The sequence below is a fragment of the Capra hircus genome, chromosome 3, assembly GCF_001704415.2.
Source record: "Capra hircus breed San Clemente chromosome 3, ASM170441v1, whole genome shotgun sequence".
Classification (NCBI taxonomy): Eukaryota; Metazoa; Chordata; class Mammalia; order Artiodactyla; family Bovidae; genus Capra; species Capra hircus.
The window spans coordinates 105,856,494-105,872,403 of record NC_030810.1 but is presented as its reverse complement, the minus strand read 5'-3'; the positions used below and the strand labels follow the sequence as shown (position 1 = coordinate 105,872,403).

General features: G+C 49.3%; 2 protein-coding genes across 2 annotated transcripts in view; one reads left to right on the top strand and one right to left on the bottom strand.

Moving 5' to 3' along the window:
- TTC24 (tetratricopeptide repeat domain 24) lies at positions 1 to 7,571 on the bottom strand. Its single transcript, XM_018046526.1, has 11 exons — positions 6,866 to 7,571; positions 6,471 to 6,674; positions 5,729 to 5,857; positions 5,481 to 5,593; positions 5,043 to 5,141; positions 2,266 to 2,363; positions 2,018 to 2,118; positions 1,557 to 1,646; positions 1,336 to 1,438; positions 1,014 to 1,169; positions 1 to 913 (listed from the first exon to the last, which is right to left on the bottom strand). Exons 1-11 carry the CDS (start codon positions 7,569 to 7,571, stop codon positions 832 to 834), a joined length of 1,881 nt encoding a protein of 626 aa, XP_017902015.1. The 3' UTR covers positions 1 to 831.
- IQGAP3 (IQ motif containing GTPase activating protein 3) overlaps positions 12,119 to 15,910 on the top strand; it is a 40,480-nt gene continuing 36,688 nt past the window's right edge. The window contains exons 1-2 of the mRNA XM_005677342.2: positions 12,119 to 12,193; positions 14,322 to 14,409. Coding sequence (XP_005677399.2) covers positions 12,157 to 12,193; positions 14,322 to 14,409 — 125 coding nt within the window. The 5' untranslated portion in view covers positions 12,119 to 12,156. The remainder of the gene's footprint in view (positions 12,194 to 14,321; positions 14,410 to 15,910) is intronic.

Here is a 15,910-nt window from a genome sequence, read left to right as displayed (position 1 = left end):
TTCATCAGTTTAATTACAAACAACAAAAACACATACAATTGGAATAAACACATTTGGTATCAAACACAAACAACTGTTGGTAAGCAATGGCTTAACTGGGGGAGTTGAACTGCACAGCATCCTAAAAGGTACTCACTGCCTAGGTATGAACCTCAGCTTCACTTACTAGCTGTGTGACCTGGCAGGTAAACCACTTAACATTTGTGCCTACTTTTCCTCATGTGTGAAAGGGGATTCATCTGCTGTGAGGATTAAAGGAGAAGACACTTGTGAAGCACAACAGGGTGTGGCATGTGCCAAGTGAGCAATGGTGCAAAATCCTGTTGCTGCAGCAGCTAGCAGCAGTACTGCTGCTATAGGCCCGAGGGGCCCTGCATCCAGCATCTGCTTTTTTTTTGTGGAGGAAGAGGAGTGTATCAATAGCTCCCTTAAGGTGTATCTTCTGTAGCATGAGATACCCATTTCCCATATGAGAAAATGGAGTCAGTGACCCTAAAGTGTCTTAAACAAGATGTCATGCTTTTAAGAACTCGCAAGGCCAGATTGTGAGATTTGATGCCAGAAAGAAAGGGGAGAAATGTACCATCCGTTTTCCTTTATTCTTTTTCCTATTGAATCCAAAAATCCCAATGAGAAGCACCCAGAACGCCTTGGTGCTGAGACTGCCAAGCCCTTGTCCAGCCTGCTCGGGGGCCCACTTGCAGACATTGCATTCCATGCCCATGCAGTGCTCACCGGAAACGACGGGGAAGGGGTCCAGCCCCAGAAGTCCCTGAAGTGTGCATGTTGGGAGGGTACTGCAGAGGCCATGCTGAGGCTAGCAGGGGATGGTCACATGATTATGCAGAAGCCAGACTCCATGGATCTCCTCTGAGGGTTCCTGCCAGGGTGTTCCCTGGGCTGTTTGAATGACCTGAAGGAGGCAGAGAGGGGCTTGCCAATGGGAGTGACTAGGGAGAGAAGAGAAGGCAGCTCGCTCTGGCTCCAGCTTCTGTAACCCTCTCTGGCCCTACCTCTGCTGGTGGGCTCCAGGGCAGTGGGGAGTACGCTGAAGCCGTGTGTTCCCCCATTCAGCAGGATTCTCCCTTTCGCCGAGGTCTACACTCAGGCCACGCAGGAGGCGGGGGACACTCTGGACCTCCAGAGCTGGGTGAAGGTTGTGCAGACTGCTAAAGGGCAAAGTCAGAGAGGCTCAAAGCACCATGTCCCCCAGCAACAGACCACCTCTTCCCCCAAGTTTAACAGTGATCATGTTCCATTAAAGTCATCCAAAGTCACGTCCTCTCCTACTTCTTTTATCCATTCTCCAGGCTTCATCCCGACCCAGGTACCCACCTATTGCCACGGGGCCCATTGGGCACCAGAAGGCCAGGGTTCTCCATTCTGAGGGGGCCTTGGCCTCCAAATGAGAGATGGGCCTTGGGTCTTGGGCCTGGAAGGAGAGACAAACACATTCATCATAGGCCTCGCTGCCCCAAGAACCATCATGAGGGGAAAGAGACATCTTTGGCAGAAGAACCAGGAGGGTGGGTATCGGGATGTTTTGGTCGCTGTACGCAGAAGGTCCCCCTGTATAGGGCAGGTGCTTGGCAAACTTGGACTGACTAGATGGGAATGATTAATCAGTGTGCCTGGAAGAAAACACACTGAAAAGAAGACATCAGTGAATTGAAGTCACCAAGAAGCAAGGAACTCTGTCCTCAGAGTGCAAAGCCTTTGGGGGAAGAGACTAGCAAGCTAAGAAAAGCATCCAGGGCCTGGCATGCAGCAGGTGTGGAAACCTTGGTGCTCCAAGATACAAAGTTCTAGATGTTAGAAAAGCCTCATGAGCAGGGGGGAAGAGGCAAATTCAGGAAAGGGTTTAGGCAAAATGGTCCAGGGCCTTGAGAGAGGAGCAGAAAGTGGGGAGGGCTGGTTCTGGCCTTGGGAATATGACAAGTGGGAGGGTGGGGTACAGGAAGTAAGAGCACTCACATTTAGGGGACGGTGATGCTAGAAGCAGCTTCCTTAGACTCACCCTCCAGGCTTGGTGCCCGAGATGTCGTGGGAACATTCGCTGACTCTTCCTCTTTCCCCTCGTGGCCTTCCTCTAACTCATCTTCCCACCCACCGGAAGATCTGTAGAGGCAGGAAACAGGGGGCAGAGTGGTACCCTGGCCAGCTCCCCTCCTCCCCATGTCCCACCCACCGTGCCAGGCTGTGACACCTCCCGACACACCCCTGAGGCCACACCCATCCCTGAAGCTCTGCTCCCGCCATGCTTACCTGTGCTGCACTCCTGGTGTGCCCCTGCCTGCCCTGGCTGGGGTCCCTTGCACCAGGCTGGCTCCACTTGGAGCCAGGGATCTCCCTGGAGCTGAGGTCTAGGAATGAAGACGGGTAAACAGGGTCAGTTTGAGAAAAATGGCTATCCCAGCTGTGTTTGTGGTGTGAATGTACGTTTCTTCCACACACAATGGCCCCAGAGAGACAGAGAAGTGCTAGAGACAGCTGGGCTGTGCCTTGTGTCTAAGGATGAAACTACAGGGCAAGGCCCTTTGTTCTATTAAGGTTCCCAGTAGTAACTCTCAAGTTAGAACTCAAGCTCATGGAGTATCAGACCTGGCCAGAGCTTGATGACCACCTCATCCTTCCCGGGCCCTCCTGGGGCCTCCAGGGACAAAGTCACAGAAAGTTGGTGGCCAATGTTGGATAGAACCTAGGTCTTCTGATGCCTAATCCAGTCATCTGCTTATGCCAAGATAATTTTACCTGCAAACTATAATATGATGTCCTAGTCTTTCAAATAAGAGAGGACATAGATGGAAAAGTGAGAGTGTTCATCACTCAGTCGTGTCCAACTCTTTGTGACCCCGTGGACTGTAGCCCACTAGGTTCCTTTGTCCATGGAATTCTCCAGGAAAGAATACTGGAGTGGGTAGCCATTCTCTTCTCCAGGGGATCTTCCCAAGAGAGGACATCAGTTCAGTTCAGTCACTCAGTCGTATCTGACTCTTTGAGATCCCATGGACTGCAGCACACCAGGCTTCCCTGTCCATTACCAACTCCTGGAGCTTACTCAAACTCATGTCCATCCAACCATCTCATCCTCTGTCATCCCCTTCTCCTCCCTCCTTCAATCTTTCCCAGCATCAGGGTCTTTTCCAGTGAGTCAGTTCTTCGCATCAGGTGGCCAAAGTATTGGAGCTTCAGCTTCAGCATCAATCCTTCCAATGACTATTCAGGACTGGATTTCCTTTAGGATTGACTGTTTGGATCTCCTTGCAATCCAAGGGACTCTCAAGAGTCTTTCTTCTCCAACACCACAGTTCAAAAGCATCAGTTCCTCAGTGCTCAGCTTTCTTTATAGTCCAACTCTCACATCCATACATAACTACTGGGAAAACCATAGCTTTGGCTAGACAGACCTTTGTCAGCAAAGTAACGTCTCTGTTCTTTAATATGCTGTCTAGGTTGGTCATCACTTTTCTTCCAAGGAGCAAGCATCTTTTAATTTCATGGCTGCAGTCACCATCTGCAGTGATTTTGGAGCCCAAGAAAATAAAGTCTGACACTGTTTCCATTGTTTCTCCATCTATTTGCCATGGAGTGATGGGACCAGATGATCTTAGTTTTTTGAATGTTGAGTTTTAAGTCAGCTTTTTCACTCTCCTCTTTCACTTTCATCAAGAGGCTCTTTAGTTCCTCTTCACTTTCTGCCATAACGGCGGTGTCATCTGCATATCTGATATCTATCCCGGCAATCTTGATACCAGCTTGTGCTTCATCATGCATTTCTCATGATGTACTCTCCATAGAAGTTAAATAAGCAGGGTGACAATATACAGCCTTGGCATAATCCTTTCCCAATTTGAAACCAGTCTGTTGTTCCATGTCCGGTTCTAACTGTTGCTTCCTGACCTGCACATAGATTTCTCAGGAGGCAGGTAAGGTGGTCTGGTATTCCCATCTCTTGAAGAATTTTCCACCGTTTGTTGTGATCGACACAGTCAAAGGCTTTGGCATAATCAATAAAGCAAAAATAGATGTTTTTCTGGAACTCTCTTGCTTTTTTGATGATCCAATGGATGTTGGCAATTTGATCTCTGGTTCCTCTGCCTTTTCTAAATCCAGCTTGAACATCTGGAAGTTCATGGTTCACGCACTGTTGAAGCCTGGCTTGGAGAATTTTGAGCATTACTTTGCTGGCGTGTGAGATGAGTGCAATCGTGTGGTAGAGACATAAAACCCAGCAAATAAATATAACAAATATTCAAGCATAATTTCAATTCCTGGGGTAAGTAGGTTGCCTGAGAGTGAGGGAAGAGGCAGTTGAAGAGACATTGACCTGTCGAGAGAGGATGGGAGGTAGAGAGGGAGGGAGGAGGAGTTTGGAGAAGGAGGGGCACAGGTAGAGACCCACAGAGAACTGTCCCCTAGAGAATGAGAGAGAGAGAACATCCTTGGAGCACTGCTCCCATCCTGCGGCTCTTTTGGGAACTGCAGCCAGAGACAAAACCACGTCCTGCAGGGTTGGCTCAGTTATCTTTGATGGTGTCCATGCATGCAAGTGTGTTCAGCCATGTCTGACTCTTTGGGATTCCACGGACTGTAGCCTACCAGGCTCCTTCTGTCCATGGGATTATCCTGGCAAGAATATTGAGTAGGTTGCTGTTTTCTCCTCCAAGGGATCTTCCAAACCCAGGGATGGAACCTGTGTTTCATGGGGCTCCTGCACTGGTAGGCAGATTCCTTACCACTGAGCCACCTGGGAAGCCCCATCTTCAATGGCAGCCTTTGGTCTTCACCCACTGGGCTAGTTACCAATCGGCCAAAGCCCTGGCACAGCCCTGGTGTTGGGGACAATCCCCAACCCCCTACCCACCTCCCCACCCCCAGGTGGCCTCTGGAAAGTGTTGTGTGTCTCACACGCAGGCCCTGGGGCAGGTGACCATAGACGAGCAGTCAAATACAGCATCCTTGGCATCTGCTCTGCCCATCACCACCCCTTTCTCTGGGTAACCTCTCCCCACCCCCTCCTGCTTGTCTTGGTGTCATCTCACCAGGGTGTGAGTCGGAAGCAGCCCACCCCGGGCCAAGTGGGTCCTTACGGCATCTGTCAGCTTGGCCACCAGCCGCTCTCGCACAGGATCTGACTCCTTCTGGGGAGAGAGTGGATAATGGGGTAGTGGGGAAGGCCTGGGCTTCAGGACCGGGGAAGAAATAGAAAAGGAGGAGGGGAGGGGCCTTTGTCTCCTCTCTTCTCTAGCCCATCCCTGTGCCTTTGCCAGCGTCCTGCCACCGCCTACGCAGAACCGTGGACAGAGGTGGATTCTTCCTCACAAGAGTGTCCCAGGACCCAGCACACCGTGTGTCCAATGCACATTTGATGAGTGAATGGATGGTGGGGAGAGACAGGAAGATCAGCTGGAGAAAGCACGTCAGGAGAGCAACTGGAGGGCTACTGGGGAACAGTTCCATTCTGGGATGGAGGGTCTCACCGGACACCGGGCCAGCGCTTCCTTATAGTACTCCAGAGCCTGGTCATGCTGTCCCAGTCTGGCTGCAGCAGCCCCCAGACCCTCACAGGCCTGCCATTGCCCCTTCACGTCCCCTGGGGAAGACAGTCTGAGAGGTCCTCCCCTGGCTCCCAACCCCACCGACCCTCCCCTCCAGAGGTCCTCCCACCAGCCCCAAGGATCCTCAGGCTTTGCCCCACCCCAAGCCACCTGCAAACCGCTCCCCTCACCAGTGTCCCGGGCAGCCTGCAGGGCATGTAGGTAGTTGTCTCTGGCGGCCTTGTGGTCTCCCAGCTGGCTCACTGCAAATGCCAGGCTGCCAAAGCTCCAGCCCTGCTCCCTCCGCTGCCCCACAGAGCCTGGGGACAGAGCCCGCCCCATCCTAAGAGAAGACTTGGCCTGCTGGGGCATCAGAGCCCTGCCCCCCAACGAGGAAGGGAGGGTTGCCAGGAGTCCTGGTGAGCAACCCCGGCACACCTCTAGAGGCACCATGAAGGCTTGAACTCTTGAAACCCAGCCTGAGCGTTGGCCTGAATGCCTCCCCAGGCTGCTTTGAGCCATATAAAAACTCAGGGAGGCAGGCAAGGCAGGTATTAATAGCTCCATTTTTTATACATGTGCAACCTGAAGCTCAGAAAGCGAAAATAATGTGCTGAAAGTCACACAATCATTTAGAAGAAGCACTGGGCTCCACTTCAGGCTTCCCTTTCCAGCCAGGTTCTTCTCTCTGCCCATTGCTGCCTTTCCAACCCCAGGCTTCAGCCTCGGGGCCCATAACCCTCTGTCCTGCCTGGCTACCCCATCCCCTGCACCCTCCCACCCTCACTCTCTCTTCCCTGGTTCTGGACTTCCCAGTCTAATTAGTTCCAAAGTATAACCATAATTAGTTCTAGAGTTCCACCTTGGGGCCCAGCTGGAACCCCCCTCTTAGCCCCTTGGTCTCAGTCTCACTCCCCAGTCCCTGGTACCCACCGTGCAGGTCAGCAGCCTTCTGGTGGAACTCCCGGGCTTCCTGATAGTTGCCGAGGGCATTGTGGGCCATCCCAAGGTTCCTTAGCACTGTGGCCTCCTCTCCTGGCTCCCGGCACAGGGGCAGGGCTTGCAGGAAGGCCTCTACTGCTAGCGGGAACAGCTGGAGCTGGGAGTAGCCCAGGCCTAGATCGTTATAGAGTTGCCCTGCAGGGCATAGCCAAGGTCACTGGCCAGATGCTGCTGAAGCTGTACTGGTGCAGCCTCTGTCCCACTCCCCCAGCGTTCCCATGCCCCTCCCAGCCCTCAGAAAGGCCTTTGCTTCCACCCCATGTCTCAGGGAATCACCCAGTCTGAAATCCCCCAGATCCCACACCTTCTCAGCCCCAAGGCCTCACCCAGGAGTCCCCGCTCAGTGCTTCTCTCAGCAAGCCTCCGACTTTCCTCCAGCACCTGCATGACTTCACCCACCCCATGTTGCCCGCTCTTCAGCATACACCCCGCCGCAGCCCCCAGTGTCAGGGCTGCAGCCTGGGGCTGCCCTGCTTGGGCATAGGCCCGGCTTGCTTCTTGCAGGCAGTGGGCTGCTAGCCCAGGCTGTCCCAGAGCTCGGTAGCAGGCTCCCATTTTTGCCTGGGCTTGTCCCTGGTCACCTAGTGGCTGGTAGTGGCACAGGGCCTTTTGGTACCAGGCCAAAGCTTGAGGCAGGTCACCCAGGACATGGTAGGCCAAAGCCACATTGAAACACTGGTCGCCATGATACCCGCCTTGGGCCGTCTCTTGAGGGTGAGCACATAGGAGCAGCTCAAGGCCTCTGGCTGGGTCCCCAGTCTCCACGTAGGCAGCCCCAAGGTTGAAGGCACAGGCCTGGAGAACAGGGGTGTCTCTGGTTTTTGGTGACTTGGAAGCCAGGAGGAAGGCCCTCTGGAAGCTGGTCAAGGCCTCATGGTTCCGGCCAGCCAATAGGGCCCTGTGGCCAGCCCTGGTGAGGGCTTGGATGGTGGCCTCTTGCTGAGGCCACTTTCTTTTCTTCTTTTTCTTCTTGGAGCTTGAGGACGAGAGCGAGGGTTCTTGGGGGGTATCCTCGGTGTTGAGGGAAGACATAGGGCTGACAATAGGGAGCAGAGGGGTCAGTATGTTATCCTTGGTCCTCCAAAGGACCACTGTCCCTCTACAGCAATTCAGCTCTACTTCTGCACCGGTGTGACCCTCAGGGTTAAAGGATTTCTCTCTGCCATCTCACTTTGCTTCACCTATCCCATTGGACACCACATCAACTCTCACTCTAATGTCCTGACTAATTGTTCATCCTCCAAGACTCATTTTAAGACAAGGAGGGGGAAGGGCACAATCTTTAAAAAAAATGACTTAGCCTGAGGATGCAACATAAACTGATTAGAACCAACTGGGTCCAAGATGGCGGACTCAACTTCCACTTGACCTTGAGCCTCAGTATACTCTCAGTGTAACACACCCCAGGTGCCATGATGGTTCTAAGGATGACCACAAAATGTCAAAAAGTGGGTGGTGGCCCAATTCCTTGAAATCCCCACCCCTTTTCCAAAATAACTGGAATACTCCACCCAATCATTAGCCTATATAATCACCTCAATACTGAGGATACCCACCAAGAGCCTATGTAAAAATTGACAGCCCCACACACGCTGTCTATGGAGTGCGTTTCTTCCCTGAATAAGCCTTCTTTCTCTTTACTATGGCTCAACATTGAATTCTTTCCTGCATGATGCCAAGAACACATACTTGGCATCCACCCCAGGGACTTGGACCTGGGATCTGACCATCCTCTGTTGAACCACTCTCTTCCTTGCAACAATTTCAAGTAACAGCTTCCTTCAGAAAGCCCCTCCCCTCAACCAGCTGGGTCCTTCTTCTGTACTCCCATAGTGCTTATCTGTACTTGGGTCTCTTGTGGCATTTTTCATACCGAGTTAGGGTTGTTGACTTTCTTGACCATTTCCCCTACTAGATTTGGAGCAACTTGAATGTTCTAAAACAGTAGATTCTCAAAATATGTTTACCGAATGAGATGAAAAGTTGTGGAGATGGATGGTGGTGAAGGCTGCACAACAATGTGAGTACTTAATGCTGCTGAACTGTATGCTTAGAAAAGGTTTAAAATGGTAAATTTCATGGTATATATAGATTTTTGCCACAATAAAAAAGGTGTACTGAATGAATAAATGAATGGATGAACGAACAGAGCACATACAGGGCCTCTGCTCCACCATCTCCTTCACCCTGTGCATCCAAAGACATCTGCTCATAATCTACATACTCCTGCGTCTAATCTCAAGGTAGAGTTCAAGTCAGTTCGGGAAAAGCTCAGTGTGCTCCTGCTGTGTGCCAGGAGCCATACAAGGCACTAGGGGCACAAAGCTGACTAGGCCATGTAATTGGCGAGGAGCCAACTTTCAGGAGCAAGGCCTCTGTGTCTCCGGTTACTGCCTACTCCCTATCTCAGGGGGAACCTTTCTCCCCACTACCTCCTTGACTTTCCGTCTGCTTGCTAGTTTTGGTCGCCTAACATCCTGCTGTTATCTCTGGGGCACTGTTAAACCCAAATACATTTCTTGCATCAGCATGTGTTTCTCATTAGGATCTCTCCCCCTAGAAAGGCAAAGCCTTTTCCCTGAATCCTCCCAAGACAGGAAAAGGAGTGGAAAAGGCCCAAGAGGTGAGTTCTCAGTCCTTCCTATTTTCTTCTTCTTCTTCCCTGCTGCCTTTTTTTTTTTTTTTTTTTTTTTTTTTAGGAGAAGCAAGCAAAGGTGATACATTCTCTTTTTAAAGAAACTACCCCTGCTCCTAAGAGCACCCAGAAATTCTGTCTCTTTGAGGCCCTCCTTCCTGGGCATTCCTAGCTACCCCCAACCAGACCTTGGGGCCCCAGGCACAGGCGCCTTACCTTCTTTGATCTTCTCTGTAGCTGACTTTCTGGAATGGTCCCTTCTGGCTAGGATTACCTCTCTCAGCTCTTAGCTCAGAGCCCCTGGGGTTACCAGACAACCAGGTACCGCCTTCAATGCCTAGGGAATTCTTTGACTGACAGCTCAAATATCCTATCTTAGTGCTGAACTCTGCTGGTGCTTGGGCACAGATACCAGTATTTCTTTGCCCTTCCTGCCCCACTTCTCCCCACTCTTGCAGACACATGCCTCAAGTCCTTCATTTCAAGCAAGAATCAAAGCAGCAAGGGCTTGTTGCTAGTTATAGCTTCAAAGATCATTTATCACATTCCCTCATTTCACAGAAGAAGGGACCTCAGAAAAGCAGGTGTGCCTGAGGTCACAAAGCAGTCATGAGGCTGAGATTACAGGCCAGGTTTTCTGATTCTGGGCTCACTAGCCTAAGGTCCCTTCCACTAACCGTGATTGCAAGTTTTAATGAGGCATGGGTTATCCAGGCAATGAACCCTTTCACACACACACGAACACACTCATACACTGTGCTTCTGTGTGGTAGTTTTACATTTGGGAAGAGGGCGAAAAGTTGATGGTCAGGAAATGCCTGGAGATCAGAGGAGCCTCTCTGCCCCCGGACTCCTTTTCCCAGCTCCACTGATCTGCAACCTCCAGGTTCTGCTTAATGAGAGAACAGCAGGACCCGGAAAAACAGGCACCTCCTGCCCTAACTCACCAAGGGTGGCCTGCATCAGAAAGCAAATGTCCTCATTTATCTAGGAGAAAGGCCTCTTTTAAGTAGAGAGGCCATGGCCAGAAACACAATTATAAGGAAGTAGTTGGGCTCACCTGCATTTGCCAGGCAGACTTGGTTGAGTGCCTGCTGTGTGCAAGCCTAGTGCTGTGTGCCGCAGAAAGTGCCCATGCCCGAGGCAGGCTCTCCTAGCTGCCTGCGGCTTCTGTCCATGGGCTGGGCCTTCAGGATGCTACCGCAGCATAGCCAGAGTCAAAGATGCTGCCCAGTCTGTTGCTCACTGACCAGCCTCTCTCAAAGCAAAAGAAATGATTTGGGAAGGGGGCAGAGACTAAAACTGGTCTCACCAAGGTTCCAATGACCTCTTAAAGATCTAGTGATCATTTCTGGATCATTTTTCTTGTTTGATTCCCTACTATATCTGACATATCCTTGCAAATCTCTGCTTACATGGCTCCATGAGCCACTGTGTCCTGGCTGTCTTTCTCCTGTGCTGACAACTCCTCCTCCATCTCCTTTGCTTGCTTTCTGTCCACTTCTTTTTTTTCCTTTTAAATTTCTATTTATTTGGCTGTACCAGGTCTCAGTTGTGGCATGCAGGATCTTCTTTCTTTGTTGTGGCATGTGGGACCTTTCCTTGCAACATGCAGACTCTTTAGTTGCAGCATGTGGGATCTAGTTCCTTGACCAGGGATGGAACCCCCGGGCCCCTACTTTGAGAGCATGGAGTCTTAGCCACTGGACCACAAGGGAAGCCCCTGTCCACCTCTAAAATACCAGTGTTCCCCGACACTCTGCCCTTTGCTCCTTTCTTACTTTACACACTCTTCCTCAAACACTTACTTTATCCCGTCCTCTGAATTTTTTTAATTGAAGTATCATTTATTTATAATCCTGTTATTTTCAGGTGTGCAGCATTGTGATTCAGTATTTTTGCAGATTGTAACCTATCATGTGCTCTGCTTAGCAGCTCAGTCTTGTCCAACTCTTTGAGATCCTTTGGACTGTAGCCCGCCAGGCTCCTCTATCCATGGGGATTCTCCAGGCAAGAATACTGGAGTGGGTTGCTATGCCCTCCTCCAGGGGATGTATCCTATTATAGGCTATTATAAGATATTGGGTATAATTTCCTGTGCTATACAGTAAATCCTTGTTGCTTTCTATTTTATGTATAGTAGTTTATGTCTGTTTCTCTCATACACTTAATTTGTCCCTCTCCTCTTTGGTAACCACAGGTCTGTTTTCCGTGTCTGTCAGTCTGTGTCTGCTTTGTATATATATTCATTGTATTATTTTTTATATTCCACATGTAAGTGATATCATATAGTATTTGCCTTTTTCTGTTTGATTTATTTCACAAAGTATTATTATTTCACTGCTCTTAACAACAGCAATTATCTGCTCCCTCTGTGTATCACTGACCTCTGAGTTACTTGATTATGTGTTTATCACTCAAGCGCATTTCTTTAGGGCATTAACTGTATCTGTTTATCTCTACATTGGGCTTCCCTGGTGGTGCTAGTGGTAAAGAGCCCGTCTAGTATTTCTGCCTGGAGAATCCCATGGACAGAGGAGCCTGGCGGGCTACAGTCCATACGGTCGCAAAGAGTTGGACACGACTAAAGCGACTTAGCACGCAAGCCATCTCTGCATCAGCACCACCTTGATCAGCGCGTAGCACAAAACAGGCCCTCAAGTTAGCGAGACCAAACCAAAGAACACTATAGGAACGGGGGTGGGGTTAATGGGAATATTAGGGGGAAATGAAAGTGGCAGGGGCAGGAGCAGAGGGTACTCGAAATAAGACGATTTAGCAGCGAAGAAGCCCTGGAGAAATAGCGACCCAAAGTACCGCAAGGACGATCCTCCCAGCCTTGAGTGGTATCCTTCTTCTTACCTGGTACTACAAATCCCAGAGCATCCTGCGGCATAGACCGGAAGTACCCTGTCCGCCTGTGGCAACGGTGAGGGGCGGTGGCTGGGCGGCGGGAGATTCAAACCTGGAAGAAGGAGGAACATGGAGCGGAGAGGAGCGGGCCCGGGCCGGGCGATCTGTGAGTGCTAGAAGGGGCCGAGTAGGATCTGGTTGTGGTGCCGCTGGTCGGGGACACGGCGGTCCTGGGAGAGGTTGGGGCTGGGGCTGGGCGCGGTGCCCGCTGGACAAGGGGCTCCGGGACTGTGTTCCGTGGAGAGGGAGCACCCAGTTCGGACTCTGGCGGGCGGGAGTAAAGCTGTGAGCTGCGAAATGCTCTGACTTCTGTGTCGCGTTTCAAAGCTTACAGAGAGTTTTCTCCCTTATTCCCAAATTCTGGGGCTCCGGGGCTCGGAGAATGTAGGTGGTCTGGTTGGCTCCTTAAAAATTCAGCAGTTCATACTTGCCAAGCACTGCCTAACAAGACATGGGGGACTTCCTTGACTTTTTGGTGCTTCTTTGAGACAATGCCTCTTAAACTGTATGGTGTTTGTTCTATCCCAGAGCGTTAGCAACAGTAGGTCTCAACTTGGGTCCATAATCTGCACTTATAACAGGAACCACTGGGCTTCTTCCATAACCCCACCTAACTGTGATGCGGATAGTCCATGTACCACGTTTTCAAAACCATTGCTTTAGAGTAGGGCCGGAAAAATGGAAGCACAGAAAGGTTTTCATCTGACCTGAGTGAAAGCAAAATCTTCTACTCCTTTCCCTTCTTCTCCATTTGGATTCAAAAAGCTTAGTCCATGTCTACTGATCAGTTGAAGGAAAGCTAGTTTCAGACCTGAAAAGAAGACTCTGTGTATGTGCAAAGTCCCGCCCATCTCTCACAGTCCTCAGTTCATAATTCTGAAGTGATGTCATTCACTTACTGGTTTATTTTCCATACTTAGCAACCAACACTTGTTCCTTGTACACCCCCTCAGAGGAACTGGTGGATTTCCTGCTGTTGGCCAGCGCTTTCACATCTGAACATGGAGGGGTGTGTGTGTGTTTTAACTTGCTTAACTACCAATTCAGAGAAGCCCTGCCCCTCCCGCAAGTCATATCATAGGATAAGCAACATAAGGAAAAGAGATAAAGAGCCGGAATGGCATTAAGTGCTGAGTCAAAGACAGATTTGCTAAACTCTCTTTTCAAGTTCTCTGAGTTTATTTTCTTGGTGTGTATATGTAGCTTTCTCTCATTTTGTCTGATTTTGTATTGTCTTCCCTAAGGAGACTGACGGATGGGAGAGAAGAGTTAGGGGAAGGATAAAAGGAGGCTGTGGCTAAGGCAAAATAAGGCTGCCTCATTTAAGGGATTTCCTGTTCTTGAGTTTGGGAGTCAAGTTATTGTCTGCATTTTATTTAGCTTGGAGATTATTTTCTTTCTCAGGTGACCTATACCAAAAGGGAGAGGAAATACACCTTTGTGATCTTTTAAAATTCTCTGTCATTCCATTTAATCCCAAGTTGAGAGGCTTTTTTTTCACATGGTACTCTCTGTTGAGTTGCTTTTCCTTCCTTTCTGCTTGGATTTCCCTGGTGGCTAAGATGGTAAAGAATCCACTAGCAAAGCAGGAGACCTGAGTTCAGTCCCTGGGTGGGATCCCAGGGATCCCCTGGAGAAGGGAATGGCTACCCACTCCAGTGTTCTTGCCTGGAAAATCCCATGAACAGAGGAGCTGGAGGGCTACAGTCCCTGGGGGTCAAAAAGAGTCAGACAGGACTGAATAACTAAACCAGAACTTCTTGAGAGAAGAGGTCCACTAGTCTAGTGCGACGTACAGGAGGTATTGAGTGAATGAATGGTTGCTGGATGATGCATCTTAGTTGGTTCTGTTAACCTAGTCTCTGGGAGAGTACATGAGGAGGATCACGGAAGTCCCGTTCTTGGAGAACTCAGAGCCTAATTAGGGATAAAATGAGGAGCTAAGTTCCCAGCCAAGGAGGGATCTGGACATCCCTGAAGGGAGGGAGGAGGCCTGGAAGATGGCTGGAAAGGAAAGGAATGCCTCCAGTAGAGGAAGGATCCTCCCTCTAACAGGGTGCTGACTAGGGTATCTTTATCGAATGGGAGCAGAAGATGGGAGCCAGTGTCCTGGGAATAGGGGGACAGGCATGTGGGAGCTGCCTCTAGTCTCTGAGCAGAGTTGCCTAAGAAAATCTACTAAGAAGAACCTGGCTACGGCCCTCTGTCTAATGCTCCCTTCTTTGACTCCTCAGATGAACGCCTCACAGCAGAGGAAATGGATGAGCAGAGGAGGCAGAACATCGCCTATCAATACCTGTGTCGGCTGGAGGAAGCCAAGCGGTGAGCAGAGGGCCTGCCTCTTTCTGGCCTCCTCTTCCCATCTTGCCCACCCCAGGCATCTGCCCCCAAAGCAAATGGAAAAAGGCAGGAGTCCATTCTGTGGGAAAGGGAGAGTTGAAATAGCATCTTTTATTTTTTTAAAGACTTTATAGAGCCTATTTAGGGTCACAGTAAAATTAAGATAAAGATGCAGAGATTTTTCATACATCCCCTTCCTAGAAACATACATGGCCTCCCCACCATCAACATCCCCCATAAGAGTAGTACATGTGTTACAATTGATGAACCTACTTTGACACATAATCTCTCAAAGCCCATAGTTTGCCTTAGAGTTCACACTGAATTGTAGGCGTTCTGTGAGTTTGAACAAATATACAATGACATGTATCCTTCCATAATTATCGTATTAGTTTCACTGCCCTAAAAAGGCTCTGTTTCAGGTATTCACCCCCTCTCTCCCACCCCACCCCCAGTTCCTGGCACCGACTCATCTTTTTACTGTCTCCAGAGTTTTGCCTTTTCCAGAATTTTACATACCTGGAATAATGCAATATGTAGCCTTTTCAGATCGATTTCTTTTTTACTTGGTAATATACATCTAAGTTTCCTCCATGTCTTTTCATGGTCTCATAGCTCATTCGTTGCTAGTGCTGAATAACATTCCATTATCTAGATGTACCACAGTTTATTAAGCCATTCACCTATTGAAGGTCATCCTGGTTGCTTCCAAGGTTGGGCAGTATGTTTTGCAGATGTAAGTTTTCAACTCCTTTGGTTAAATACCAAAGGGCCCAATGGCTGGGTCACATGCTAAGAGTACAGTAACCACCAAATGGCTTCCCAAGGTGGCTTCCCAGCAATGAATGAGAGTTCCTGTTGTTCCGTTGCCTCAGTGGCACCGATCTTGTCAGTGTTCCAGACTTTGACCTTTCCAATAGGTGTCTATTGGCACTCCATCATTGTTTTAATTTGCGTTCCCCTGATGACATGTGATGTGAAGCATCTCTTCAGATTCTTATTTGCCACATGTTTATTTTCTTTGTACATCTTTCTTTCTTTTCTTTTTTCTTATGAGAGGAGAATAAAGTATATCAGAGTGGGAGATGCTGTTAGAACAGCAGGCCGGCTCAAGGGAGAGCCAGACCTGTATGTCTTTCTTGGTGAGGTGTCTGTTAAGATCGTTATCCCATTTTTCAGTCAGGTTGTTTGTTTTCTTACTGTTGAGTTTTAAGAGTTTTTTTAATATCTTGGGTAACAATCTCTTACCAGATATGTCTTTTTAAAAACTAATAATTTAAGTTAATTAATTTATTTTTGGCTGTGGGATCATAATTTCCTGACCAGGGATTGAACCTGGGCCCTGGTAGCGAAAGCACCGAGTCTTAATCACTGAACCGCCAGGAAATTTCCTCAAATGTGTCTTTTGTACATGTTTTCTTTTGCAAATATTTTATCCCAATCTGTGACTATCACATTATTTTCTTGACATTGCCTTTTGTAG

Coding starts and splice junctions, on each gene's coding strand:
- TTC24 (XM_018046526.1), bottom strand. CDS start 7,571: ATGTCTTCCCTCAACACCGAGGATACCCCCCAAGAACCCTCGCTCTCG. Junction 1,647..2,017: donor TCGGGCACCAAGCCTGGAGG/GTGAGTCTAAGG, acceptor TCTTCTTTTCAG/TGTGTTTTCTTCCAGGCACA. Junction 1,439..1,556: donor TATACAGGGGGACCTTCTGC/GTACAGCGACCA, acceptor GTTTGTCTCTCC/TTCCAGGCCCAAGACCCAAG.